The sequence below is a fragment of the Semicossyphus pulcher genome, unplaced genomic scaffold (genome assembly GCF_022749685.1).
Source record: "Semicossyphus pulcher isolate SPU_LCO1_2020_fin unplaced genomic scaffold, fSemPul1.0.p SCAF_5, whole genome shotgun sequence".
In the NCBI taxonomy this organism is placed as follows: Eukaryota; Metazoa; Chordata; class Actinopteri; order Labriformes; family Labridae; genus Semicossyphus; species Semicossyphus pulcher.
In genome coordinates, this window is record NW_027211726.1 from 28,021,231 (window position 1) to 28,048,768 (window position 27,538).

Genomic DNA, 27,538 nt, shown 5'->3' on the forward strand with positions numbered 1-27,538 from the left:
GTCAGGCCATGCGGCTTTAACATTCCCCTTTCACTAGGACGCTTTACTTCACAAAAGTTGTCCATTATGATGCTTATAAAAAGGTCAGGCAAATCCTTAACTCAGAGACAAAGGTTTTAAAAAGTTTATTTATACAAAACAAAATTCCACCTCATAACACTTTCTAATTAGGGTCTTATTGCACAAATAACATCTCTGTTAAGAAATACATCATATTTGTGTTGCCAATGACTGACTTGAAGAAGAGCTCTGTGACCAGACTGTGGCTTACAGCCTGAATGTCAGAGGCTGCTAAAAGGATGCGACTGAAGTGAACAGAGTCCTCTGGGTGCAGGAGGTGGATGACTTCTCGGAGAGCTTTCTGAGCTTCCTTTTGGAGGCCTTCAATGAGCAACGACGCACTCAGTCCTTGAACAGCTGTAGCGGAGAAAGGAAAGTTTCTCTTTAAGCTCACATCACATATCCAACAAACTAATGAGCATCACTCTTGAGACACAAGTAATTACCTGGGTTAAACAGCAACGCTCCCTTCAGGTAAGCATATTCCTTCGGACTGAGATTTAAATTCCACAGCTGTTGCAAGCAAGTTCTCAATTTGTTGACTCCACCAAGAGTTGGTTTTTTAGCCTCCTTTTCAGTAAGTCCTGGACCGAGCAGAATCTGTCTAAGGATGCTGGAATTTGGTACATCAGTCACTTCAAAGACAATCTTTTCTTGGGCAAGTCCCAGAACAAAAAGATGAACCCAGCAGTGTCTTAACAACGATGACTGATCTCCTACTGGAAGCTGACTGAAGGATGGTAAACTTCTCATAAAGTGGATGGTTTTTACCAGAATGCTTGAGGCTGCTTTGCAGGTGACCTTCGGGTCCTTTAGACAGACTGTCCTTCTCTGCTCACACTGGCAGTTCTGTGCCGAGGAGCTATGATTCAGTTTGTTGTTGAGGTAGCCACTCTCCCTCCAGCTCAAGATGTTGTAAAGGATAGTGTGAGCATGTTGATGCCTGGAACCAGAGCAAGTGCTGTTTGTAATCCCCTCCAGAGGTAACATTATGGATGAAAAAGTTTCCACAGAATGCTCGAGCAAGGAAAAAAACAGGATAGTCAGCTTCAGGAAGCACAAACAATGTCACTTACGTACAACTCCACAAGCTCAGGTCCTATATATATATGGAGGAGCTCCGCCTTGACCCTCCCTGATAAGTCCCTCCATTTTTGGAAGAAAAAAAAAAGCTGTGACCATGCACTTCCTGTGTAGACAGATCTGGGTTCCCTCCACGTGGCGGCAATAAGGTTAGTTAAACTCGGCAGCAGCACAAGTAAGGGAAATACAGAAACCGTCGGGGTGAATGACACTTATCATGTTTACCTCAGTCATTAAGTCGGCCTGTACTAGTCTATCAAGGTCTGATGGGGTCAATGCACGGGCTGCCCCAGTGACCTGTGCCCCTTGGACCTGCATGAATGATTTTCTTAATAGCTTGATTACTACAACTGTGCCGTAATACTGGCCTGATATCCAGGTTATTTGACTCGAACAAATTCTGCCTTTACCAGGCGTACCTGACTGTTATAATTAAAGATTCTGGCATATGAACATCTTGTAAAATTTAACTTACAGGTAACAAACTTCAGAATCCTCAACATTTTGCAAGAAGTTGGAATAAGCTAATGATTTCCCCATGATATGTAACCTTTGCCACAGACAGACCTTTCACTTTCTAACTGCGGTCCATGGCAGCTATAACTTTATTATCAGTGAATTTATAGTTAATGATACTTTTACCGGAGTATATTAAATGGGTTGGTGTCTGGCTTATTTTATGACATAACTATTTACCTGGTATAAAGTTCAACTTTCTTTGTGGATTGCAAACATAATTGTCATCTCAGAATAAAAAAAATAGGAGTCGTGGAATATAAGAAATACATAAAAACATATGCAAAATAAAGAAAATGTAATAATATATAATTAGGATATATAGTAATACACAAAACAATATTTTAGGACATTAAAAATGTAAATGGTACATACTATATTATATAACATTGTTAATGGTTAGAAAAGTCATCTATAAATAGTATAAATATGAAAGTTGAGTGCTGAACAGATATTACGAAGAGTCGAATCTGAATGCGCTAAATCTGCAATTAGTCATTCTGAAATGAAGAGAGGCAGTGTTTTTTATTCATTTTAGGCAGTTATATTCAGTTATATCCTGCTAATGTAATATCATAAATGTCCACATTGTTGCCATAAATTCACATGGTTAAATTAGTTCCTTGATTAAATTAATGTAAATAACAGTTTAAAATGCCAACATTTTAATATATTTTTCCTCTAGAACTTTCTCATTCTTCCAGCGCCTCAGTCCCTCCCTGAAACAATTCTCTTACTTATTTGGGTGATTTGGCTGTCAATCAAAATCCACTCTTCCAATTGATCAACAACGATTGTGGGCGTAGTTTGTTTCCAGGAAGTGAGACAACGGGCCTCGCACGCTAACTCAACTTTTTGCTTGTCATCCCACAGCTAACACTTTATTGAAGCTTTTCTTAACTAACCAACATGGGCGATGATGAAGAAAAGTATGACGGCATGTTGCTTGTTATGGCGCAGCAACACGAAGGGGGGATACAAGAGGTAACTCAGTGTGTTGCAAACATGCTAAAGCTACCATGCTAATGTTAAAGCTATTGTAGGTAGCCTTTCGGCTAATAGTAACGCCTCGCGTGTTAGCATACAGAAAAGGCGTTTTTTTCTACTCGTTTTAGCTTATGATGTTGGTATTAATAAGATGTCAACGAAACAGAGCAAACCCATCTTTAGCTTTAAATGAATGGGATGTGTTGTGAAATCCGGTAGAGATGTCATTATCAAAGCTATACGAAATTTCAATCAAATCTGGTTTCATTTCTTCTTAAGATGTTTTTCGTGGGCCAGTTTTTCTGGAAGATGTTATCCATATTTTTCATAAGTTAAAAAAGTTTACGTGGCGTATGCTGGATTCAGTTTATCTAGTGTCACATGGCGGACATTTCTAGAAGAATCATTATTTTCCTTCCGCACACATTTCGTTAATAGGAATATAAGTAAAAAATAATTTTAAGAAGACTGACATAGCTTCGTCAGTGAAAGGATAAAGAGTATCCCATACAGTAAATTTACTATGCTAAACACATTTCATGAACGGTTTGTAGATCAAACGGTTATCGGATAATGGAGGATGGGAGATGTTGCCATGGAAATAACAAGTGCTTAAACATTTCTGACATTAAATGAGTAAATGGGATGAATATGTTTCATCAGCTTCATTATTAAAGTAATAATTTTTTTAATAAATACAAATTTTAGTAATAATTAAATTTTATCACAGACTTTGTAACCTACATTTCTCTCTTCAGCTAGTCAACACATTCTTCAGCTTCCTCCGCCGGAAAACAGATTTCTTCACCGGTGGTAGTGATTCAGGTGCTCCAGAGAAGGTGAGCCATGTTACTGTATCTGCAGCTTCTGTGACATTTCAGACCACGTTCTGTTCTATTCATTAACAAACGCACACATCCATTTTCCACCAGGCCATAAGACTTTTAAAAAATTAAAACTTCATAACACACAGTGCAATTCAACCCCTTGTGCAATACACACCTGACACTTGAAAGTATGTATACATGTATATATACATGAATGTTTTAATATTTGTGCCTGCACCCTATATATATATATATATATATATATATATATATATATATTGCCTTAGATGTATATATTCAGCTCTCAATGTACATTTTCTTTTTTCCTCAAAATTTATTTTTTAGATGTTTACTACCACTTCCCAATTTTGTTATATATATTTCATTTTATTATATTTTATGTAATTATATTTGATATGTACGCCTTTTCAAATGGAGGCCCCCGGCTTAAGAATTTCACACAGTTGTACTTGTATAATCGGAGTGACAATAAATAAATATATTGAATCTTGAAATCCACTTATCCCTCCTTTTTTTTTTTTGCCCTCTTTCTTTCAGCTAGTTAAAGATGCCTTTGCCCACCACAATAAACTTGCACTCAAGGCACACAAAGAGACACAAACGAAACAGGAGAAGGAAAAGAAAGAGAAAGCCGAAAGAGCTGCCAAGCTAGCTGAGGAGGAGAGGAAAAAGAAAAATGACGACGGTCCCAGAATTCAGGAGCTGACTGATGAAGAAGCAGAGAAACTTCAGTCTGAACTTGACAAGGTGAAATCTCAGAGCCTTGATGCTCTGTCATATGTGAATCACTGCTGTCGATCTTACAGAGTTTTTAATTTTTGTTTCATCTTTTAGAAAAAGAAAGAAGAGGAAAAAGTGGTGAACACAACAACAAATGCAGAAAAGTCATCTGACAAGGTAGAAGAAGAGAAGGGGGTGAGTTGGATTTTGTTTTAAGAGCTTGGTGTTGATGAGCAGTAAAAATCTGGTTCTGCTGATTTACTCGTTTCAATTTCCATTTCCTCAGTCTGAGTCAGAGGGAGAGGAGGATGCAAAGGACAAAGATAAAATAAAGCCTAACACAGGAAACGGAGCTGACCTGCCAACCTACAAGTGGACACAGACACTGTCTGAAGTTGATGTGAGTGCCTTTTGACTTCTAGATGATGCTTTGACTTATTTATGTGGTCAAAAACCCTTGCCAGTGGCATTACCAGTCAGATCCTCACCTCCTTTCCCTGACGGTTTTTAGAGGCCCACCTGTACTTGCAGAGTAGATTTCAGTCTATATGTAGAATCCAAATTATATATTGTATGTTTGTATCCTGGGAAAAATAGCATTGGCTAGTTCCTTAGAAAGAAAGAAAGAACTGGAGGGGAGATTTCACCTATTAGTTTTCTTTGAGCAGTGGCATGCTAGCTAACGTAGCCAATGTTTACTGTTATTTTTACACTGCAGCTGGTCCCTATTCTGTTTGGATGATAATGTACTTTCAGTTGCTTATTTACACATCCAGCAGTCACAAAGCAACGTAAGTTTTTATTTGCGGCTTTATTTACTAGCCAATTGGCCAATATTCACTCTCTTCCACTTCTGATTTTGGTTTCTATTGAACCTTAAGGGTAAGTATCTGACTCCTCAGCTGCGCAATGCACAGCTGTATTTACCAGTTAGTTGCTAAGGTAGTGTACAGTCAGTATTTAAAGCTTTTACACTTAAACAGTGGCCTGCTGCTATCGAAAACTAGACTATAAGAGCAGTGACGGTGAACTACGTCAGGAAACTCTCCATAAAGCTCTGTAAAAGTGATGGGATCAGTCGCACCACTTCATTTACTCTGGTTCACCATGGAAGTTCTTTTACTCATTGGTTGAGGTACTGTTTTATCTTTATTCCCAACTGTTCAACATGAGATAGATTATTATAAAAATATTGATTTTAGTCACCTCAAGGGCAACACACTTGTGTCTTGATATGCTGACAACGAATGTTAGATATAATTGGATCCTCTTTCAGTCTCAGTACAGTTTATCATAACAAGGTTGACAAGTCTTTTGAATGCTTTTAAATGTGCCCCCTTGTGCAAATGTGTTACGCTGTATTTTATATGGCATATATTTGAACATGCAAGTCAAATGCAAATTTTTGCCTTTTGCGTGCAAAAAGTAGACGATAAGTTAATTTTCTGATCAGTGATTTTCCCAACATCACGGGTTCCACTCTTGGAGTCATCATTTGCTCATTACTGTTTTGAGAGCTGTAAATAAAACAGATTTTTTTCCATCCTCAAACAGCTGGTAGTGCCTTTTGATGTGAAGTTCCGTATCAAGGGAAGAGATTTGGTGGTGGACATCCAGCGGCGCACCATCAAGGTTGGTCTGAAAGGACACCCTCCTGTTATCGAAGGTCAGCTTTACAACGAGGTGAAGGTGGAAGAAAGCTCCTGGCTCCTCGACGACGGCAAGGTGGTGACTGTGCACTTGGAAAAGGTAAGAATAATGTTTGTGAGGGACACTGTAACCACGTTATTATTAGTCTGTGGCTGTTCAGCAAAGACAGTGAGTAGTTGAGCCTCATCATGTTCTTTACTTTCAGATAAATAAAATGGAGTGGTGGAGCAGGATTGTGACCACAGATCCAGAAATCAACACCAAGAAAGTCTGTCCAGAGAACTCAAAGGTAAACGATGGATAGTTGTCATGCTTCTGATGTTCTCTGCCCCCTTTGTATCTTTACTAACATCTTCCTGCCTCTTCTTCACTGTGTGTTTCTTGCTGAGCAGCTGTCAGACCTGGACGGAGAGACGCGTGGTATGGTGGAGAAGATGATGTATGACCAAAGGCAGAAATCAATGGGCCTGCCTACATCTGAAGAGCAGAAGAAACAAGACATTCTTAAAAAGTAAGTTTCCAGTTTTACATCACTGCCTAACAGTATACCTGTTCTGTCATGAGACTTCAAAGATCTCTCTGTCAGATGACTCCTTTTATTGGGGACTCTCTTAAGCAGACACTGTTCTCAGTTTAACAGAAGCTTTATGATGTATAAACATTTTATAGGTTGAGGGAATTTGAAAGCTGCTGTCTAGTTCTGCCTCAGGGTTACCTGTTTTCCCTCAAGGCCAGGCCCTCAAGGTTGTAACTGTAAGTAATAAAACATTGTGTAGTGTCTGAGTTCCTGGTACACACAAAGGTGAAGAGAACTTCACTACCAATAGACTTAAATCACGTGAATACATGAATTTGAGTCACTAGCAAATCAGCAAAAAGTTTAATTTTCTCAACTTGAGCAAGAAATTTTCATGGCATGTTGCCACAATAGCATCTTAGTGTTGAGATTCTGTTAAAGCATCAGAAATGGTGAACTCCATCTGAATTCCATTGAAAAAGCACGTCTCGTGCTGCGGACAGACCTCACGAAGCTGTTGGTTTTTTTTCCAAATATGTATCAGGTTGTGGATTTTTTTTGTTGGCATTCCTTAGATGCCAAAAAACACAGCATGTATTACAGTTTGTAACTTTGTAGCTGCTTCTCACTGAAGATACGAAGAGCAGGTAGTTGGTGTCCATCTGTGTAATCCTTGTGCCCAGCCGAGCCTGACATAGCTAATAGATCATGTTTGGTCAAATGGCAGTAACACAGACTCTTTTAAATAACTGTTATTGCTGCACTTAAATTGAAACCCACATAGTTATCACGTTTGGGAAAACTAATACGTATATGAACAAGACTAGGTCAAAACCTAGTATGTGGCTGACCACAGCAGGTCAGTGTGCGCTTTTGATGGCAATGTGTTACAGGGCCTGTCGTTATGAGGCCGATGAAGCTGTGTTTTGAAGTAAAACATTTCACTGAAGTCAGACTATTTTTTATATCTAAGACAAAGTCTATCTTGTGAAACCCTCCCCTGGCCATGTGAAATTTGAAAGAGTTGAGCTAACCAGACCTCTGTAGCCCGCTCCTCATCTCTGAGGTTTCCATTTCAGGCTATATTAGCCACTGCTAGCATAACACACCCAAATCACTCACCAAACGTTATTCAATCAATATGCATTGTGGGTAATGTAGGCACCACGTTTTGACAAGGAAGACCAATACATGGAACCAAAAATATAATTTCAGGTTGAGCTCTTTCATCTAAAATGTTCAAACACACCAACAGGAAGAGGATCAAAACAATTGTTCCTTCTTGCTCTACAGTATAACACATTCATAAAGGCAGCGTTTTCTTCTCTGCAGGCAGGTTTTTTAAGTACAGTAAAATTAACATAAATGGCCAACTCAGGAGTACAAAAATGATGGTATACATAAAGAATAATGCTGTACTGTAAAGTATGTCACATTAATTGAAAATGGGCTTAAACATAAAACAACTTGCTGTTTTAATTTCCATACTATCATTTAAAACAGCCTGTTAAACCTCATTAACCGGCCATGTGTAGTGATTGTTTGGTACATGATACTCTGCCTTTAATAGTTTATTAAAGGAACAGTTACCCTTTCCCTCCACTGAGCCGGTGGTTGCTCTGTGAGCTACAGTATATAAACATTACACAGACGGTAGTTCACTAAGATAAGACCTGGATGTGGGCTGATCCGAGCTGAGGCTGATGTGAAGGACGCTCTTTTATCACTGCTGGTAGTAAATGACCTGCTTTCCTCTTCCTCTGCTTCTCTGAGTTCAGACCAGAGGAGTCATGTCTGCTGTTGCGTTGACCTCCACTTCCTCTTTGAGCTTGTTAAAGCTGCCTCTAAAGATCTTTTATAAGTCTTGAACAATACGACCGTAGTGGTTATTAGCTGTAGGTAGCCGCTCCAAGTTTTACTGACACAAAGTTCACATTGTCTCCGTCCTAACAAATGTGTCCAGGAGGGGGCATTTCAAGAGATCATGTAAATTTCTCATCTTTAAACAGGGCTCCTATGCTGTATGAAAAATATGAAATTTAATTTTAGTAACTTCTATGTCTGGATAACTATAGCACAGAAAAAAAAATGTTAACCTCAGTATGAGAGGCCACTGGTCAGACTGAGCCTGATGTTTTAAAGAGCAAGGCAGGTGGCCTGTGACTTAAGGTATTGCCTGCTTTGAATCCAGATATGAGAAATGAAGAAAGCTGTTAACATTATCTTTTTTGTCCAACTCATTTTTTGGTCAGATATATGAAATAGGGGCACCGCACAATAATACAAAACAATAATATATTTACTTAATATTAAGGGAAATTTATGCAAGTACAGGTAGCACAGACGAGTGTACTTCCTCTTTCGGCAGAGACTTTCTATGTTGGATTGAACATCCACAATAGGTAAATGTAAGTTACTCAAACGCTGGGTTGAAAATCCTGAAGATAGAGCCTGGTTAGCAAAGGATTCCAGTAGGCAAAAAAATACATACTTCAACACTTAAAACTGTTTAGCTTTTTGTACTCTTATAACAACTTTGGTCTGAAAAATCTAGAGAGAATTTAGAGTCTGAAAAAGTATGAAACACTGGTTTGGAAAATACAGCACCAGAAAAAAAGTAAGAGACCAACTGCAAAAATATGTTTTTCACTGGTTCTTCGATTTATAGATTTGTGTTTGTGTAAAATGAACTTTTGTTTTATTTAACAACATTTCTCACAAAATATTCTCAGTGAGGTCTTTCATTTGCAGAAAATGATGGCTGGTTGAGAAAACCAAAAGATGCAAAAAAAAAAGTTTCAGACCTTGAATAAGCAAAGAAAACAAGTTCAGAATATTGTTTTGACTTAGAAAGAGTTCAGAGATCAGTATTTGGTGGAATAACCTGGTTTTTAATTACAGCTTTCATGCATGTTGGCATGCTCTCCGCCAGTCTGTCCCAGTGCTGCTGAGTGACGTTATTCCACTCTTGGAGCAGCTTGTCTTTGTTTGATGGCTTGTGACCATCCATCTTCCTCTTGATCACATTCAGGAGGTTTTAATGGAGTTCAGCTCTGGATTGTGCTGGCCATGATATGAAGAGAGAGATGCTGATTTACAGAAAATTTGAAGTGGTCTTCACCCTGCTTTTAGTATTGAATACTTCCCTCATTGGCCACATGGAGGTGCCGTAGCAAAAGGAAAGAAATGTCAACAATCCTGAAGCAGAGAAAAGTTTGATCAAAATCAAACCAGTTGGGTTTGAGACATTATGTTTAAAATTTAGAAACAAACATAGCCTCTAGGAAAGTATTAGGAAATTCCCCAAGACCACTGTGTCAATTAACAAGAGTAGGTCAAAACTAGTATGTGGCTGACCACGTCAGGTCAATGTGCGCTTCTGTGTGCAGAAGACTGTCCTTATGAGGCCGATGACAACATGTTTAAAAGCAGTTACGCGCTGCGGACGTAGGTGAGGACAGCGGAGGAGCAGCCCTGCCTACTCCTGAACAAAGTATCCAGAGTCGTGTAGACAGAGAGTCGCGTCAGTGGAGGTATAATATGCTCCATTGTGATGTCACAACTCTCTCTCTCTACGGCTGTGAAAGTACCGTTACTCACTCATTCAGTCAGTCAGTTACTCAGTCACATACAAACCCATGTGTAGGGCTGACCCCAGCGGTCTGCCAAAAGAAGTGAATTGCTTATTCTGAGACTGAAGTCAGAATATCTTTGCTATGTGGTGTGTGATAAGGAAACTACGCTATATAAAAAGGCGGTTGGAAATACGACCTCATCTAACCCTGTTGTCACGTTTTCGTTCTCTTCTGTCTCTGCAGGTTCATGGCTCAGCACCCAGAGATGGATTTCTCTAAAGCCAAATTCAGCTGAGACCTGCTGCTGTCACCTTCACCTTATGATTCATCTGTTCATACAGGACGTGGTTTAGATGACTGATGTGTCTTAAAGTACAAACGTTGTTTTCTTTTTGTTCCTCGTTCACTGATAATGAGGTTGATGACTGTAACGTTCACGTTCTCCCTCTGCATGTTGTCTCCATATTTAAAAATGTGTCTGGATTTTTTAAATAAAGGAATTTAAAAGGAAAAGGCTTTGATGTGGTTATTTTTTAATGAGTTGAGTATGAGGGCCCTAAAACAGCGCCATGAACTGGATCGTTGTTGCAATCTGTAAAATTTTAACTTGTGCACTTTTTCCTGCTCTTTTTTTTTGTTTTTACTGGCCGTGAATTTGTTCACAACCTTGAAGAGTTCAAGGCCAGGACTCCTTTTTACCAGCGCTCAGAGTCAATGAACTCAGAACTCATGAATTCAGTTTGTATCACATCTGAAAGCCACTGATATACAATAAGAACAAGCTTTTCTGTCCATTTCATACATGAATAATGAAATCTTTAAGAAATATTTTTGTTTGTTTTTATCTTAAAAATAAATAACAGTAAATAACAGTCTAGTTGCCTATCTGTCATCTGCAATGGATATCAAGCATCAACAGAACTGTCTAAACCTATAAATATAGATTGTAAGCATTGAAAACATCTAAAATCTATAAACAATTGCTATTGAATAAAACTATTGTAGTGTAGATCTAATCATAACTTTAAGCAAGGTCTGCAAAAGTATTTCTGAAACTGATCCAAGTTTTTTTCCTCTATTTTTCTGAGAGTAAAAGGTTTCCCAGTTATTCCTGAGGTACTTGGTGCAACTCTTTCCTTGGTGCAGCCTTCCAGCTTGGTGGGTACGTTGCTTCGCTGTCTGGGCATGGTTATACAAATACAAGGGTTCATAATGTTTTCCAAAGGCAGTCGATTGTAGTGGACGTCATGCATGAAAGGTTTAGAGTTGTGACCATGCAAATGAATTTAAAACACAGCTGTTGAATCTGCTGTGGGAGGCAGACAATAATATGCATCTTTGTTTAACCTTTTATATACAGTGTGATAATAACTTGTGCATCAACGAAATGCAACAGGTAATTCACCGTGCACAGGTTGGAAAGATTTTTTATATTTTGAGCCACAAGAGGGCAGTGTTTTCATACAGTGGAGGGTTTTTGGATTATTGGGTTCTTTTTAGTTAATGTACAGTGAGTGCAAACATTGATCCTACAAAACTGGTCACTGGAACTGGAAAGTTTTCAGAGATCTCCATGAGAAATTTATAGAAATTACCTGTGATGTCTTTGGGAGTTTTTTAAAAAAACATATGTATCCATATTCTAGGAATTCCATTAAGAAATGCCCTCAAGAGTCGACTTAGGAGAGAAAAAACCTTTACTTAACTGATATGTTATCCTGCAGAAATAAATACATTGGCATCTGGCTTTATTCTTGGTTACACCTGTTGATTTAAACTGGTGTAATGGTTTAACATTGTATCAAATATGATATTTAAGCAAAACAGTTTATAATAAAGCAACAGCTGAAAGAGTTAAAACTACAATAATTATGTATTTTTTATGTGTATATATTTTAAAGTCAACAAGCAGTTTTTGCCTGATGAAGGCCGAGCACTGAAAAGTTGCAAACAAATAAATATATATTTTCTGCAAGTTGGACAGATGTTTTCCTCTTATGCACCTGTCCTGTGAAACAGATGTGTGAAGTTTTTCTCTACATGAGATCAGAACATGTGAATCAGCAGCAGTAGATGAACAGTGAACATTGAGGTTGATAGTGTATTAAAACAGTAATGCTGGATCACATGCATTGGGTCCTTGAGCAAAGGTTGTCAGTTGTAGTGCATGCAGGCAGACTCCAACACTAAAGAGAAAATCTACTACATAGAGAGGTAATTACTGAATGTAAAGGCATTCACTGCTGTATAAGTATAAGAAATAATAAATACTTTATATCTTTAAAAGAGTAATCCACTCATTTATCATTTACTTTAATATTGTCAGACTCAAAACTGACAGTTAATAAAAGATACTGCTCAGAAGGATTCTGCTCATTCTTTCTTATCTGCTACCCACAATGCAAATCAACAGCTGACAGTTCAGTCAGTGATTGAAGTGTTGGTAAATGGGCCGCACAAACAGCACACTTATACTTCCGACAACTTAAGGCACTTTGAGGTTTATTATCTTACCCAATGATACTTCTAAATACTAATTGGAGGTGCAGGGGAATAAACAGGGGATCATCTGATTAGTCGACAACCCGCTCTACCTCCTGACTCCCATAAAGGTGTATTATGTGAGTAGCAGGTTATGCCTGGAGCCTCTAGACTCATGCAGGTATGAGGTATTAGGCTGCAAAGGTTTTTGTCCACGCCCCAAGTTGTTTTTCATTTCCAAACTTGTGGCGTTCATATCACTTCACAGAAGATTTACACATGTAAAAACAAAAGTAATATGAAGTTCACTGTACTCGTCATTCAAACATACTACATATTCAGAACATTAGCTCTTTTCAGGTGGTAAGTGTATGACTAGTGTGAATGCAGTGATCGACGTGTCGTCTGAACCGTGAGGATAATCAACATGCTGCTACCAATGAGTGAAGGACACTTTCTCACTCAGACCACACTGGATATCATGCACCTCTGCTAAATGTTACTTCAGTGAGCACCAGTTTGCTTACAAGTCTTCTCTGCTTGTGTGACCGTCCACAGCTAACTGGACTGGCCTGTCAGGCTGGTGAGAGGCTGTCACTATCACTGTGGTGACCGGAGGAAACATACATTAGCTTATGCTGGCTAGCAAGTCCTCCTAATGTGTGAAATTGCTCATGTAGTTCAAAAACGCTGCTCCGACATCTGTCTCATCGGGACAATGGTGGTTTATGCAAAGACAGAGCCACGGTCACCCTGTCTGAGTGCAGGTTTTTAGGCTGTGAGGTTTATTACCACAGCGGGCACATTACAGAGTATTTATTTGTAGAAATCTGTCATGGGCAGATTCTCAGGTGTTACAGCAGCAAATGAGTCAAGCTGGATTCATAACGAAGACCAAATGTTTTCTAGAGTTCAGCAGGAGAAGTTCTGCTTTATGTTCAATGTGATGGACTTCCTGCTAACTCCAGCACGTTTTACACATTGTTTTATAGATCGACTAGTCCTCACAGATCCAAATTGACAAGTTGTTCAGAGATTTGATTGGACCTGATAAATTTCAAATATTTAAAGACAAATCATTTTTGCCCAAAAAAGAAAAATCACAGACAAGACTTGGTGCGCGTCTGAGAGGAGAGAGACCGGAGACCCTGGTCTTAAACAGAAGACAAACTGGAAATTCTAATTGCTATGATAAATGCCTTTTTATTTACAGAGAGGTTTATCTTTTCAGAAACAACTTACTGTTCTTACCCATCTTACTTCATTAAATGTTTAATAATGTCTCTAAGACCCCCTCCAGTGAAAATCAAGTGTTTAACCTTGTAAACATCTCCATGTGGTGTTCTTCCTGTGCTACAAGACATATCAGGGACAACATCAGCAGTCATCTCCATGGCTGGGCCTGTCTGCTTTTAAACTGCAGTGTACCAAGGACAGTCTGAACAACACGTTTTCAGATTGGCAGGTTTGAGACGTCACAAACCTAAGGAGTTAATCCTGTTAATGGACGGGGTGACGCTATGCATATCTTTACGTGTAACCTATGGCAACCACTTCAGTGATGTGCAACCAGCTGTAACCGTCATCGTATTTTTTGCAAACTCACTACTGATGTTAACGTTACTACTACTAATTACTAGATTTCAAGCGAGCTAAGTTTCAAAAAGTTGCCAGTAAGCGATGGCAGAGACGTGTTTTGTTTTTGGGCGTAGAACATAGTGGGCAAGGCCTATGCAGATTCGGGAATTGTTAATGAGGGAGAAGGATGCCTCGGGAGGATTTTTACAAGGTAATTTAATGTATTTTGCAGAAAAAACATGCCACAATTTTTATTTCAAGCAGAGCATTTTATATGTCATAAAACATGACTGGAGCTGGTCTTTAAGTGTTTTTTATTTTATAGACACTTATTTGTCAATAGGTTGAATAGAACAGTAACTGTCTGCTTCACTCTACGCCCCTTCACTTTAAGATCTTCGGCCAGGTCTCAGGTCCTGGGGTTAACTCTTGAATGACCTAAAAAATGGAAAGCTGTGATTCCTTGAAATTTAGGAAAACATTTGAAAAACTAAAACGCCGAGGTATTTGTAAAACCCTGATGATTCAATCCCTATTCTGAGCCCCTCCGAGTGCTCAAGCTGTAAAGACTGACAGTTACTACACCTTGAGGTGGACGGCCAGTCCATGCCTGGCCTTGAAAAGTTCACAAACTTCTTTCTGTAAACAGTGTGACAGCTCTTAATATCTGTGTCTCTTTTTGTGTAATTATTCCAGTGCCAACAAACCAGCAGTGTTGGGCCATTTTCATCTGCAAAGCCTCTGGCTCCGGTTGTTTTTGGGTTGGTCATTTTCAAATCCAGGCCAATATATCAAAACAGTTCCTTTTTCTGACTGTGTCAGTTGTTTATATTCATGTTGATTATGTTCCATGAGAGGCAAAGGCCAGTGTGTTGCAGTAGCCTGGCAAGCTAATGGTCAATAATAAATTAGGTGAAAAAATGTTGGGTCTTTTTCTACCTCACATTTGTTAAGTCAGGCCTGTTGTCAGTTTTAGGCCACTGCATAACTTTACTATGAGTTTATTTGGAAAAACATAGTCAATCAGATTTGTTCTGGCATTCATCATTATAGGAATTAGTTGGATATTGTCAGAAATTCTAATGTGGTTTGTTCCCAAAGGTTTTATCAGTATTTTTGTTGGCTAAAGATCTTAAATGCAGGTTTCTGCCAGCTCAACTTCCAGTAGATCCTTTAACTGCGAGGAAGGTGAAGCCAGAGGCCTGATGGGATTGCGGCTGGGTGGGGCGGCTGTGTCACTGTGCAGGGGTTGAGGGCACAGAGGAGGCAGAGTCTGCTCAGCTGAGAGCAATGTCTCACCAAGGTACCAGAATTTCTTCATTAACGAAGACACACAGACATCAGAGGACGGGGTTGGGGTTTCGGGGCGGACGGGGGGGGCGGTCTGCAAACACACCTCCCTGACTCGCTGTTCCAGACTTGACAACTTGTTTTTTGGCAGCGGCCCCTCGTAAATCAGCCGCAGGGCCTTACACAATGTGACTCATCGTCATAATCGGGGTGTTTGCGGAGGCCGCTTCGCCCTTCTGTCTTCTTCCATAGGACTGCTCCGTGGCTAATTCCTGGAAGAGGGTGAGGATACGTGAGGGGACACCAGGACAGAGATGGGACGAATGGAGGCTGGCGTCATCTTCATGTGTCAAATTAAAGTTTTTACTGGATGAAAACACATCTTAGCTCAGTCCTGGTTCTTTAGACTTTTAGTTTCTGTGATTAATAAACTCCAATTGTGCCCTTTAAGTAGATGGAAAACAGAGCTCTAGTGTGTTTTAGGCTGACACTACACCTCTGCTACATCTAAACTAATTACCACAGACACAATATGGCAACAGTGACCCAATCCAATATATGCATCTGTTGTTTATGGTGCTCCGTTCTCCACACCTGGGTGCCGAGCACACTCTGTAAAGCGTATTTGTTACACACACTTCCAGGGGTGGAGAGGAGGCCGGTGTGCAAAGTCAAACTCCAATTGTCAATTAGTGAAGGCCAACACAGGCTGCAGGCTGAGGTGTACAGAGCAGATCAGCCATCTTGGAGCACAAAGACTTCAGTCAGCTCCTCAGATCTACACACACACACACACACACACACAAACACAAGTGAGAGGGCAGAGATGACTGTGGGCCCAGCAGGACCTGTTTATCACTCCAGACTGAGCAAAGACCATCAGCAAACATCCTCCCCTCTAAGTCTGGACAACTCCTCATAAACAGCCACTCACACACACACACACACACACACACACACACACACACACACAGATCTACACAGACACACACACAGATGAAACACAAGGGATCAATGACTGTTTTATTTCCTGCCTTTGCTGTTTACTGAACATAATAAAGTCCTGCAAGTTTTAAACTCCAGTTCTATTGGACAGGTAGGAGCCTCAAACCGGGTAGGACAAGCTAACCAGTGGTTAGCATGCTAGCACAAAGGTAACCGTGATGCTGTCGGTCGCACGAGACAGTGAGTGAGCTTCCGGTGACGAAGAGCCCAGGAGGAGGGGCCCAGTTTGAATGTGTTGTTGACAAAATGCAAAGAAAAATTCTTCTGATTACACCTTTAGATTTGATCCGCTCATGTTTGTCCCTCTCAGGATGGATTGCAATAACTGACCTTCCCTTTAACTTTTAATCTAACAGCACTAAAGATCAAAATTTTGTGTTATGTATTATATTTAATTATGGATACCCTCAAGGATATAGCCGACAGCCGTAGCCTAGCAAACAACTGTTTTTGTATGAACATGTTTTTTTTCTGCTTTAAATTTGGATATTTGAACATGTGGGCTAATTTGGCTCAATTTTGGAGACAGCCTCAAGTGGACACTCAAAGAACTGCAGGTGCAAAGCAGCTTACATGACTGTAGACAGTATTGTTGTACGTATTTACAGTGGATCAAATGATTGTGTGGAATATATGTGAAAAGAAAGAATATATGTGCATTTAGAAGCTGAAGGACCAGATATTTGTCTTAGAAGTTAATGGAGACCAAAACAAAGCTAAAGGAGAGTAATACTGGCCTCACATTCAACGTGAGATTTCTTTTGTTTTCACGTTAGTTTTTTTACCCCAGGTGATTAAAGAAAAATACATTACTCTCAATGTACAGACACACAAATTGACATACTACACTTAAACACAGGACAGGTTAGACAAAGGTAACATGAAAACTTAAAAACTAAAACTAAAACTAAAACTACTATATATAGACCTATGAATACAAATATATATTAAAAAGTATAAATATATATATAATATATATACATTGTTTTTTAAAAACACAACAACACCCTTATATTTTTTGTATTTCTCTAATTTTCTGCTGTATTTTTGGAGCTATCTGGCACTATAATTTCCTTCAGGACTAATAAAGTTCTGTCTTATATTATCTGGTCTACCCTTGCGTCACCAAACGCCCCTCCTGTCGCCTAGCTACAGGTAGCTAGCGGGCTATCTAGCTAGCATAACTAACGCCCTGTAAGTTAACGTATTATTTTGAAGATACTTTGTTTCAAGGGCCCTTTCGTTTTCTTAAACATGTGTGACACTAGCTATTCGATTGAGTTGAAACCAAATCAGCCTTCAAATACAGCCTTCGAAGGCTGCAGCCCCTGGATTGGGACACAGCTGTAGATCCTATTGACCTACCGTAACTCAGTTATACCGTGGTTACAAAATGTTCTTCTTCTATCAGTAGATAAAGACTAAATGAATAATCATCACAGAAGTCCCCAGCTCCTGTGTTTTGTTCCAGCTAACACAGATATATTCCTATATTTGGACAGGCAGTAAAGTGGCGGTTTTCAGAGATGTCAGCGTTTCATGAGGGGACCTTTGCTCCGCTGCGTCGGCCCTGCCAGCTGCAGGTCACATTGCTGCTTCATTACTGTTTGCCCGTGGCCCCGTGACCCTCCAGCCTTCATTTGCACCTCGGTGAGGACCACTCCATCACCTTTCAGGGGCTGAGCCTCTGGAGACACACACACACATGCACACACACACACACATCACACCACTGATGTCATGAGTGCAGGGCCGAGCCACTGGCCACAGGTAGGAGCTGGAGGTGGAGCCGAATCGACCAGAAAAAACTTCTAGTTCATATTTGAGCTTTTATTTTATGTGTTTTTAGTTTTCTGACTCTGTAATACCAAATACTTGTATTTATGTATTATATAGTGTTTTTAAGGATATTTTCTATGTTTTATGTTTATAATTGTAAATGCACTTTTACACTAACATGTACGGTATTGATTCTTTTAATACATTAGATTTGTCTTTAAACTTTCAAATGAAAAATTAATAAGATGCGACATGGCGTAGCTCTCCAAGTTAAGCTTTATGTATAACAGATGTGGAAAATGTTCATGTGCAATAACAGTTTTCATACAGTGTCCACTTTTACATTTTTTGAAAGTGTGTATCTTTTATTTAGTGTATACTTTTTGTTCTTTATTCTATTTTAAATGAGTTTATTGATTCTGATGCTTTTCTTTTTTCTTTTATATTTTGTAAAGCTGACTCGAGAAGAACACACAACCTCCAATGTACCTGTACTGTCCTGCACCTGTGCAAATGGCAATAAATATCTATTGTATTCTAAAATACTAAGATAGAAACGTTGTTTGAATCCTTGAGTTGGTTCTTATGAATAATTTAAAAACCTTATTTTTATGTCTTTTCCTTGTCATTTCCATTCTTCTTCCAGTTTATACACGTTTGGTCAGAATGAATTCATGGCACTAAAATCGTTATTATCATAACAAGATGTAAAAATAGTTTTTTGCACACTGTTGGTAAACTCAGCTGAGTTTGGGTTATGACACTACTTTCAGCTAAAACCAGCCTCTTGCGCTCCTGTGTTAAAACGTAAATCGAATTTTCAGGCATCAAATTCAGAGTGAGGGCAAATTTACAAAAAATAACAAGAACGTTTTAGTATTAAATATTGTTATTTAATATGGTTTTCAATTGTACATATGTCATATACTGTATTAGCTAATGGTTGTGTTGTGCTTCTCTTACGTTTAACTCTGACACTGACTATGAAGCAATAAGTATGTTCATGTGCGTATCTCAGGTTATTACATTCAATCCCAGGTGTTAGCATTTTGCTCCGTATTCGGTACCTTTGACTTTCCTCACATGCAGATCTGAATGTGTTAGCCGTACGTCGCACCACAACGCAGATTGTAACAAAAGGGTGCCAGTGATGAAAAAGACCCCCCGATAGATTTCTTAAACTGGACACTTCTCCATCACCTCAATTTCAATTACATGTCAGAGAAGCCGCGTTCACTTAGCATCGTTGTGACGAAGCCGTTATATAAAGAAATCTCAAGCTGCGGGGCTGAAATTTGGAGACGGAGGTTTGATGCACGAGAAAGACGTTAGAGTTACACTTCAGGACTAAACCCAGTGATTCAAAATTAGAATATAAAGACGTTTTTAATGAAATGTTTTTGTCTGTTGTTTAAGTTGCCTTCTGCATGACCCTCCATGTTTTTCTTATTAATTAAACCACCGCAGCCTTTGTTTGACCTTTGACCTTACAGATAATATAAGTTTATTTTGAATGTCTCCTGTTTTATGCTTTATTTTCTGTGTATTTAAAACTTTCTTTAAAACTGGGGCGATGTGAGTAGAGTAAGGCTACATTCCTCTTTGCAGCGGCTGCTGGTTTGACTCCCATCCTCGGCCCTTTGCTGCATGTCATTCCCCACTCTCTTCTCTCTTCATGGTCCTATCAATAATCCAAAAGGCCCAAAAAGACTCTTTTAAAAACACTTTCTTGCAAGATAAATGTTACTCTTAGAAGCTCCTCAAGCTAAGAAACAATTCACCGTGGATTTGAAATGTTCATACAAGATAAAAAGTCCACCAAACAGACAATGTGAAACCCGTCATTGAGAAAACAAAATTTTAATTTATTATTAAATGACATAAATAAAACTTACAGCAAGATCAAATACAAATAGATAGTTATGTACAGGTTTTTGATGCAGAAGGCACTTGTGTCTCAGTCTGATCTTGGAACATTTATTGCATTCAGAAAAGGCACATTTATACGGAAAACACTGGACGTTAATTTATTCTATTTACACACATATACACATCAATGTTAGCAGAACCATTTTCATCTTATATATGTAAGAATAAAAACAAACATTTCAAGGATTGTTCGGTTGTTTTTGTCACAATAAAGGAGTTTAAAAAGGTGTAATAAACACGTTATAAATGTGTAATAAGCATTTCTGGAATTACTAAGAGCAAAGAAGATTTAATACTCTCATGTGATTTTGTCCAACATGGAGGGAGATGATTGTCTTTCAAGTTCTGTCTTTGGACAACTTTGTTCAGCCTGACTTTACAACTGAAATGAAGGATCTGAGCTTTTTCACACACATGAGGCGGACGGGATCCTTGCAGGTCGTGTGACGTTTCCACATCTTCTCCAGGACATTTAATTCATGTCTTTAGTCCTGCTCCTAAAGCTGCTGCAACACGTTGGAAGTTTCAGCTGCTGCTCAGTAGCTCTGGGCCACAGGTGCCCAGGAAGCAGTAAGCCTGGCGATGGAGCTCTCAAACTGGGCATCCCCGACCCCCACCTCGCTCAGGCTGGGGTCATACATGGAGGAGGGCGAGGACACGGGCAGGGAGGAGGTCAGGCTGGTGTAGGAGGAGCCCCTCAGGAACTGGGAGGTCAGACCTCCGGGTATGGAGCCTGAAGCAGAACCTGAAGGGGTGAGGGTTGTGCCGGCTACTGACCAAAGGCTCGGGTACTGACTGTGGATGAAAGGGATAAGACGGTTGGTGTGTTTAATGGTTTTGGTACTTGGCACTCTCCTCAAACAGAAAGTGGAAACGTCATGGATCATTGTCGTGTATCCACTTAAATTCCCAAAGTGCTTCTTACACACAGATTCAACTTTAATAATTATCTGTATAATTGTATAATGCTCTAATAAGCCTGTATGGTTAAGAGGCTTACCTGGAGTTAGATGAGGAGTTGGTGGAGTGGGACAGAGTGCCCATGCCGGTGGAGTTTGGGATCTGGAGAGCAGACCAGCTGTCATGAGTGGGAAGAGCTCCTGAAGTGTTGTCCATGTAGTTGTCTGAAAAATGAGGCAAAGCCAGCAAATTAACACCAATCCTCACTCTTATTTTGATCCCTAACATGATCGTTCTAATATACATCAGTGGTGTGAGTGGGGTCTTACTTGTGCCGGAGGCTCGGTGGGGGTAGTGGCTGGGGTACGGGGCCGCTCTGTGGCTCCTCAGGCTGGAGTAGCGCTCGCAGTAGGAGCCGGAGGAGTGGCCTGCTGTGCTGCTGAACTGAGGAGGGCTGCTGCTGGGGCAGATGGGACTCTGGCCCGGGAGGAACCAACCTCCAACTGTGGAATCAAATATGCGAAATTAGGTCAAATAACATATCATAAATCTGTGTAAGAGAAGACGTGAATCTGCAGAGTCTACAAATGCTGCACATAAAAATGAATGAAACTCACGCTGAGAGTAGCCAGACTGTTGACTGTCTGCACTGTGATCAGGAACATCTTTGTGGTCGCTCCTGCAATCAAAAACAACAACGTTAGATACTATCACTATCAGCTGACTGACACGATCATTAGAGGAATCATTTGAGGTAAATGAATATACCTTTCTTTGGCATCCAAGAAGGCTTTGGCAAAGGGATTGTGCTTTATCTTCAGAGCAGTAATCTGTGGAGGACATGACAGCTGTGAGCACTTCAGCCAATATTAAAGACACATCAGTGTTTATGACAAAGCTTAATGGAAATGCCATATGATCAATGCAACACTGACCTCTTCATTCTGGTAGGCAGTGACAGCGATGAACTGTGTTTCGGGGAAAGACTGGCTGCTGATCATCTTCTGGATGCCTCCGACCTTCACGATGTGTATCCTCGGCTCGTATTTGTGCAGAGAGTTCAGCATGATCTGTGGAAACCAATCAAATTAATGTTATTGTTTATCCTTGAAACAGCAGGTCAACACGTTAATTTAGTCTAAGTGTTTCTTATTGTGCCTTAATAAAGGACATAAACCAGGTGAAAGTAAAATGATTCCCTACAATTATTATGACTCACATTATTTTTGAATGTTTAAAGACAGTAAGCAGTTCCTAGATTAAAGAAATGTTTTTGTTCTAAAGGATAAATATCCTCTTTAAATTAAAATGTGTTTCTGTAGGTCTAATGTGGCACAGCTGGAATAGTATAATATGTCAGAATAGATTTTCATATCATCATAAGTATTTTGCGCGTTAACCCTCACCTGTCCGCCTCCGTTGAGTTTATTGGAGAGTTTGACTTTGCTGAAGGAGACGGGCGCTTTCATCCAGTGCGCTCCGAAGTTGGGGGAGTCTGGGTGGATGTAGACGCAGCTGGGGCTCTGGGGCTCCGGTTTGCCACCGGGGACCCACTCTCCGTTCACGTATTTCCAGCGATTGTTGTCCGCTGCCACGAAATCCAGTAGCACCGAGTACATGGCGTTGGGGTCCAGGCCGCTGACGCTGGCCCTGAGCACCGGAAACATCCTCCTGGAAAACAACAAGGATGGGACCTTTAACAATTTGCTTGAGACATTTTTGGGGTTCAAGATTGTTTTTAACATATATTTTATTCTAGGAGGAAAAACGTGTTTCGTTAATACTTTGTAACCTCCCGGGCCTGTAAGGCCTCAGAAGCAGCACTTTTGACAGAGCGCTTGAGTATTTGTGAACCTATTGATATAAAATAAAAACCTGTTTTACAACACCTAAAATTTGAGACCATAATTACAAACAAACTTATACTCCTTACAACAAAACACCGTGCGTAAAAAGCGCGTAAAATGTGCCCGGCCTGTGCGTACAAGACACCACCGCGGCTGCTGCTTCGTTGCACCTACCTTCCAGTTTTGGTGACTATCATCTCGTTGGTTAACTCTTTGAACTTGTTCCATAAGTCTGCGTCGTCCAGCGTCAGTTTAATATCCCGCTCGGACGCGTCTCCCTTCTCGCTTCCCTTCTGGAACTCGCTCTCCACGGCGCTGAGGAGATGCTCCAGGCGCTGGTCAGAGTTGGAAGAAGTCATATTTCCAAACAGTGTGGAGTAAAGAGGAGCTAAATCCAAGTTCTTTAGTGCGTAGGGCTCACTGACTCTGGAAGGCCCAAGTGATTCTGGTTTCTACACCCTGAGGCCTCATCATTTAAGGGCCCCCAGGGACCTCATGGGGATTTGGGGCGTGGTTTGCGCGCGCACGTCTCGCCTCTCTGACCGGGTTCAGCGTCTCCAAACGCCGCCCCCACACCGACCTGAACCTTGCTATAATACAAAATACTTAACATTATAAATAAACACGAGAATTTATTAAATGAACGGTAAGCTTTTAAGTTGTTTTTTCGTAACCAAACTCATCAAACCAAAAAACTACATTTTTACAGGCTTGGTAACTGTTCAAATATTCACTTTGCCATCAAGGAGTAAGTGGAGTAAAGGATGTGATTCATAGTTTGATCCCTAAAAATCTATTAGATCTCTTGCAGTTTAAGCACCTACACATTCAAAGCTGTGTGTTCAAACAAAAGAAGGGAAGCGAGGGGGAAAGCTGCGCCTTTGAACTCAGTTGTATATTTGCAAATAGTGCTAATCTTTTGTTGTCTCAAATCAACATGGGAGAGGGCCTGTGTTTACTGAGGATGGGCCATTAGGCCAGACTCTGTGTTCCTGTTGTGCCAAAGTGTGGACGGCCCACAAGTGATGCCTGGATTTGCATAATGGGCCTGCAGGACTCCCTCTGAGGCGCTCTGATATTTCATATTTCAGCCAGTCGGAGGCTGAGTGCTCGGCAGAGGTTATTTCTGTTACTTAATCAGAAACATTCATATACGGAAACTGAAGTTGTGCAAGTCCCTCTTTCTGTTTGCATTTACTAACAAAACGACTTCTTTTTAATAGCCACAATTCAGGACAAGAGCTGAGTTTTTTAGTTTATTTGACAGGGTTCATGCATACAGCTGCTGGGCCAGAGTTGACATATGTGCTTCTGGACAGGAAGAGTAGAATATGTGGCTGACAAAATATAATTCAGTGTATGATACACTACAAGGCAGCGGCTCCTGCACATGTGACTATTTTTTACCTTTATAAATTCATGAATTCCTGCCCCTTTTTACTGATTCTTACAGACTGGTGAAGAAAACTTATCAGTTACTACTTGTCAGCATTTGTATCAAATGCTATTTCACACTTGTGTTTCACCACATGTTAGAGGTTAACATTCTGCTTGTATTAATAAAATCGGAAAGTTGAACAGTTTACTCTTTTTAATCAAACGTACAAATATATATCCAGAAAGACAAGAGCACAAGAAATGATAAAAACATTTATTTAACAATTCTAAAACATTTTTAAAAAAATTGTATAATACAATTTTCGTCTAGTAAAAATAAAAACATTTTATATATAGGGCACAATATGATTTAATACAATACGCTTCACCAAAGATAAAATACACATGAAAAATAGATGTTCCTAAACATAATGTACAGAACAGAGTGAGTGCTTTTCAGATTTTATGAAACAAATCTATGAAGATTTTAATAATTAAGATATATCGTGGCAGATTTAATTAACTGACAGTCTATAAAATAGATTAAATGAGCTCCACCTTGAACTGCATTAACTTAAGAGGGAAATATTTCTCATATTTTCCACATTAATCATTTTATAAACATGGAAAATATGATGCATCGTAACTGATTAAACTCCATGACAGTAGATAGAACAGTTACATCAACTCCACCACAATGTGCAGTAAAATGCTGAAGACTTAGAAGAACAAAAATCTAATTGAAATAGTAAAACAAGTCACTGTAATAACAGCTTTTGTTTTATATACTTCCTTTTTCACTGTCCTGTGAAGATGCTTCAGAATATCTGCTTTATAATAAGCTAAGAAAAACTATGTTACAGAGCATTTGTAAGTGCGATGTCACCTGACTCACTGTCTTTACTGTAACGCTCACATTGCCCCCATAGTTCCTGAAAGCTTTTTCAGATCTGAGCCTTGTTGTTTTGTTGTTTTGTTCCCACCGCCTCTGCCTCCTCTGTCTGTGATGTACTTGGAATTGAGTGAGGGCTTTGGAGCGTGACTCCACTTTACTACACCACTTCCTCCAGTTCTACAGAGGCCATAAATGTAAAGAGGTTCTCTCACACCTTTCCATCCCGTATCATTCAGCGGCCTCTTCCTTTTCCCCCTCTGTGAGTTTTTTTTAATTTTGGAGACAGAGAGTGTTAAAAAGCGACTGCATACAGGAGCTAACCCCCGCAGACCAGAGCAGGCCTGCAGGCTCTGCTGAGCGCTGACAGGAAGCCGCATCATGACTCACAAATAAGATTTAATTTGAAAAGTCAGAGATGAGTCGGCTGTAGCTGCAGCAACACAACACTTTGTTGGCTGGGCTTCAGTGCGGTGTTGTGGTTGTCAGGTGTTGCCTGGAGAGAAATATTAAAACACAAAACATCCTCACAGTTTGATTGACAGGCCGAGTCCAAACTGAGCAGCAGGAGGAGCATCTCCGTCCCACACGGTGAGCAAATGTCTGCTCTGAAAATATGAAGTTTACATAAAAAGCCACCGGAGCTTTAACACAGCTTTTCTCCTCATACACACACACACACACACACACACACACACACACACACACACACACTCTGCTGCTGCCTGGCGAGCTGAGGGTTAACCACTGCAGGCCGCGCTCTGGCATGGACACACACCCACCTAGGTGAGAAATATTGCAGAGGTCTGGTGCTTCACAAAGGGACAGTTATAACGATGCATATTTTCCAGAGGACTCTGCCGGCCTAAATAAGTAAACACAGGGAGGCGGATGAGTCAGGCCTGGGAAGAAAAAACACTCTCACACACACACACACGCACACACACAAGAATACAGGTACAAACACGCACAGTTATTTTTCAGGAATAGTGACATAAACTGGTAACAACAACAACAACAACACTGACTGATAAGCCCAAAAATACAAAAGTCTCAGTGGTGAAAGCAGCAAAGGGTGATATAAAAAGATGAGTATGATAGAAAAGATCATTCAATATCGTTTTATTAGCTCTGATCTTCCAACGTATTTTGTGTTATCTGTACTATTTAGTCTTTAACAGTTGCTGTTGCTGTCACCAAAAACAGATCAGGTGTTTCTTCTTCTTTATCTTAATTCATGTTATGATCTTTATAAACATTTATATGAATTCTAGTGTATAAGTTTTGAATTGTTTATGTATTCTTGGCCTAAAATTGGTCAAATTTAAACATGTTGAGTCTAAAAATAAAGCTTGTGTTAGTCTTCAGCTCTAACATGCAACACAATGAGGCGTTCCTGCTTCACAAAAAAATGACAGAGTGAAAAAGATCAGGTACATTTCAGAATAAAGCACTTTTTGTTGTTATCTTTGCAGCTTTTATTGCATTACAAGCCGGTTGGGAAAGAATAAGAGAAAAAAATATTTTCTCAAACTGAGACTAGAATCACACCTTACTCTTCACTCTGCCAGAAACATATTTAGTAAGGCTCACATATTTTGTAGTTTGTGAGTCCGCAAACTTTTCAGACTCTTCTGACCCACAATCCTTTGCACCGTTGATGAAGTTTCACCTCAACTGGCAACTCGGCTAAAGACATTTCTCTTGTAATAACTTCATTTGAGCAGAGAACTTGCTGTGTTGATGAATATCAGAGGCTTGACTTGAACTGCATGCTCAGCACTTAGATACATTATGCAGCCAGTGGTCGTCCACATTACATGTACACATACACTCGCAGACCCGGATCTAGTTTATACATATTACTTCATCAGCCATCACATCAGTCTGTAACTTCTCTGTTCTCTGCATAACTGTATATACTACAACTGTAAGGCAACCATTTTCAACAAAAATAGAACTTTAGCTAAGACTTCAACACATGTATGACGTTAGGGTCAGGGTACAAGGCGCAAGGTTATGAGGAAGCAGAATGTGTGTAGGCGGTAGCAACAAACTTTTTGTTTTTTATGCATGATGTTTTTTACTCCTTCACAAGTGACAGGCCTCCATTCAAAATCTTATTCTAATAAGTATAAAAATAAATGGAAGAAATTTAAATTGCTAATTTTGCAGAGTGGCCTTTGTAAACATTATGTCATTTGATTATTGTTGCTGGTACATGAAGTTGTAAAAAGCAATTTTCGAATTTAAAATCTTAAGATGCTAGAAAGTAAAATGTAAAGTAGAATTAACTAGAAATATTCAAGTAAAGTGCAATTCATTTTACTTTAGCACTGTAAAATCTAAAGTTGATCACAGAGGTTGTAATGTTGAAGCTCTGACCTTTGACCTGCAGATATTAAGCAAAGATTAATTTACGCTACGCCACCGAGTCGTATTCATTATATTAAAGAAAGACTAAGCAACAAGTGAAAACACCAGCAGCCTCCACTTCCTCACAT

At 39.7% G+C, this 27,538-nt stretch overlaps 3 protein-coding genes across 3 annotated transcripts; 1 reads left to right on the forward strand and 2 right to left on the reverse strand.

Moving 5' to 3' along the window:
• Positions 1-175: 175 nt before the first annotated feature.
• Positions 176-1,050, reverse strand: LOC138609350 (nuclear receptor subfamily 0 group B member 2-like). The gene is made up of 2 exons (XM_069681995.1): positions 507-1,050; positions 176-417 (listed from the first exon to the last, which is right to left on the reverse strand). The coding sequence occupies exons 1-2, from the start codon at positions 1,048-1,050 to the stop codon at positions 176-178; spliced, it is 786 nt and encodes a 261-aa protein (XP_069538096.1).
• Positions 1,051-2,470: 1,420 nt separating this feature from the next.
• nudc (nudC nuclear distribution protein) lies at positions 2,471-10,456 on the forward strand. Its single transcript, XM_069681509.1, has 9 exons — positions 2,471-2,643; positions 3,405-3,485; positions 4,032-4,241; positions 4,329-4,409; positions 4,501-4,614; positions 5,769-5,963; positions 6,070-6,153; positions 6,257-6,375; positions 10,200-10,456. Exons 1-9 carry the CDS (start codon positions 2,569-2,571, stop codon positions 10,249-10,251), a joined length of 1,011 nt encoding a protein of 336 aa, XP_069537610.1. The 5' UTR covers positions 2,471-2,568; the 3' UTR covers positions 10,252-10,456.
• Positions 10,457-20,554: 10,098 nt separating this feature from the next.
• tbxta (T-box transcription factor Ta) lies at positions 20,555-23,124 on the reverse strand. Its single transcript, XM_069681742.1, has 8 exons — positions 22,940-23,124; positions 22,325-22,589; positions 21,854-21,988; positions 21,687-21,748; positions 21,536-21,597; positions 21,248-21,421; positions 21,019-21,142; positions 20,555-20,813 (listed from the first exon to the last, which is right to left on the reverse strand). The coding sequence occupies exons 1-8, from the start codon at positions 23,122-23,124 to the stop codon at positions 20,555-20,557; spliced, it is 1,266 nt and encodes a 421-aa protein (XP_069537843.1).
• Between the last annotated feature and the right edge of the window lie 4,414 nt (positions 23,125-27,538).

Coding starts and splice junctions, on each gene's coding strand:
- LOC138609350 (XM_069681995.1), bottom strand. CDS start 1,050: ATGTTACCTCTGGAGGGGATTACAAACAGCACTTGCTCTGGTTCCAGG. Junction 418..506: donor AGCGTTGCTGTTTAACCCAG/GTAATTACTTGT, acceptor TCTCCGCTACAG/CTGTTCAAGGACTGAGTGCG.
- nudc (XM_069681509.1), top strand. CDS start 2,569: ATGGGCGATGATGAAGAAAAGTATGACGGCATGTTGCTTGTTATGGCG. Junction 2,644..3,404: donor ACGAAGGGGGGATACAAGAG/GTAACTCAGTGT, acceptor TTCTCTCTTCAG/CTAGTCAACACATTCTTCAG. Junction 5,964..6,069: donor TGACTGTGCACTTGGAAAAG/GTAAGAATAATG, acceptor CTTTACTTTCAG/ATAAATAAAATGGAGTGGTG.
- tbxta (XM_069681742.1), bottom strand. CDS start 23,124: ATGACTTCTTCCAACTCTGACCAGCGCCTGGAGCATCTCCTCAGCGCC. Junction 21,143..21,247: donor CCACCGAGCCTCCGGCACAA/GTAAGACCCCAC, acceptor CTCATTTTTCAG/ACAACTACATGGACAACACT. Junction 20,814..21,018: donor AACTCCTCATCTAACTCCAG/GTAAGCCTCTTA, acceptor TTTCATCCACAG/TCAGTACCCGAGCCTTTGGT.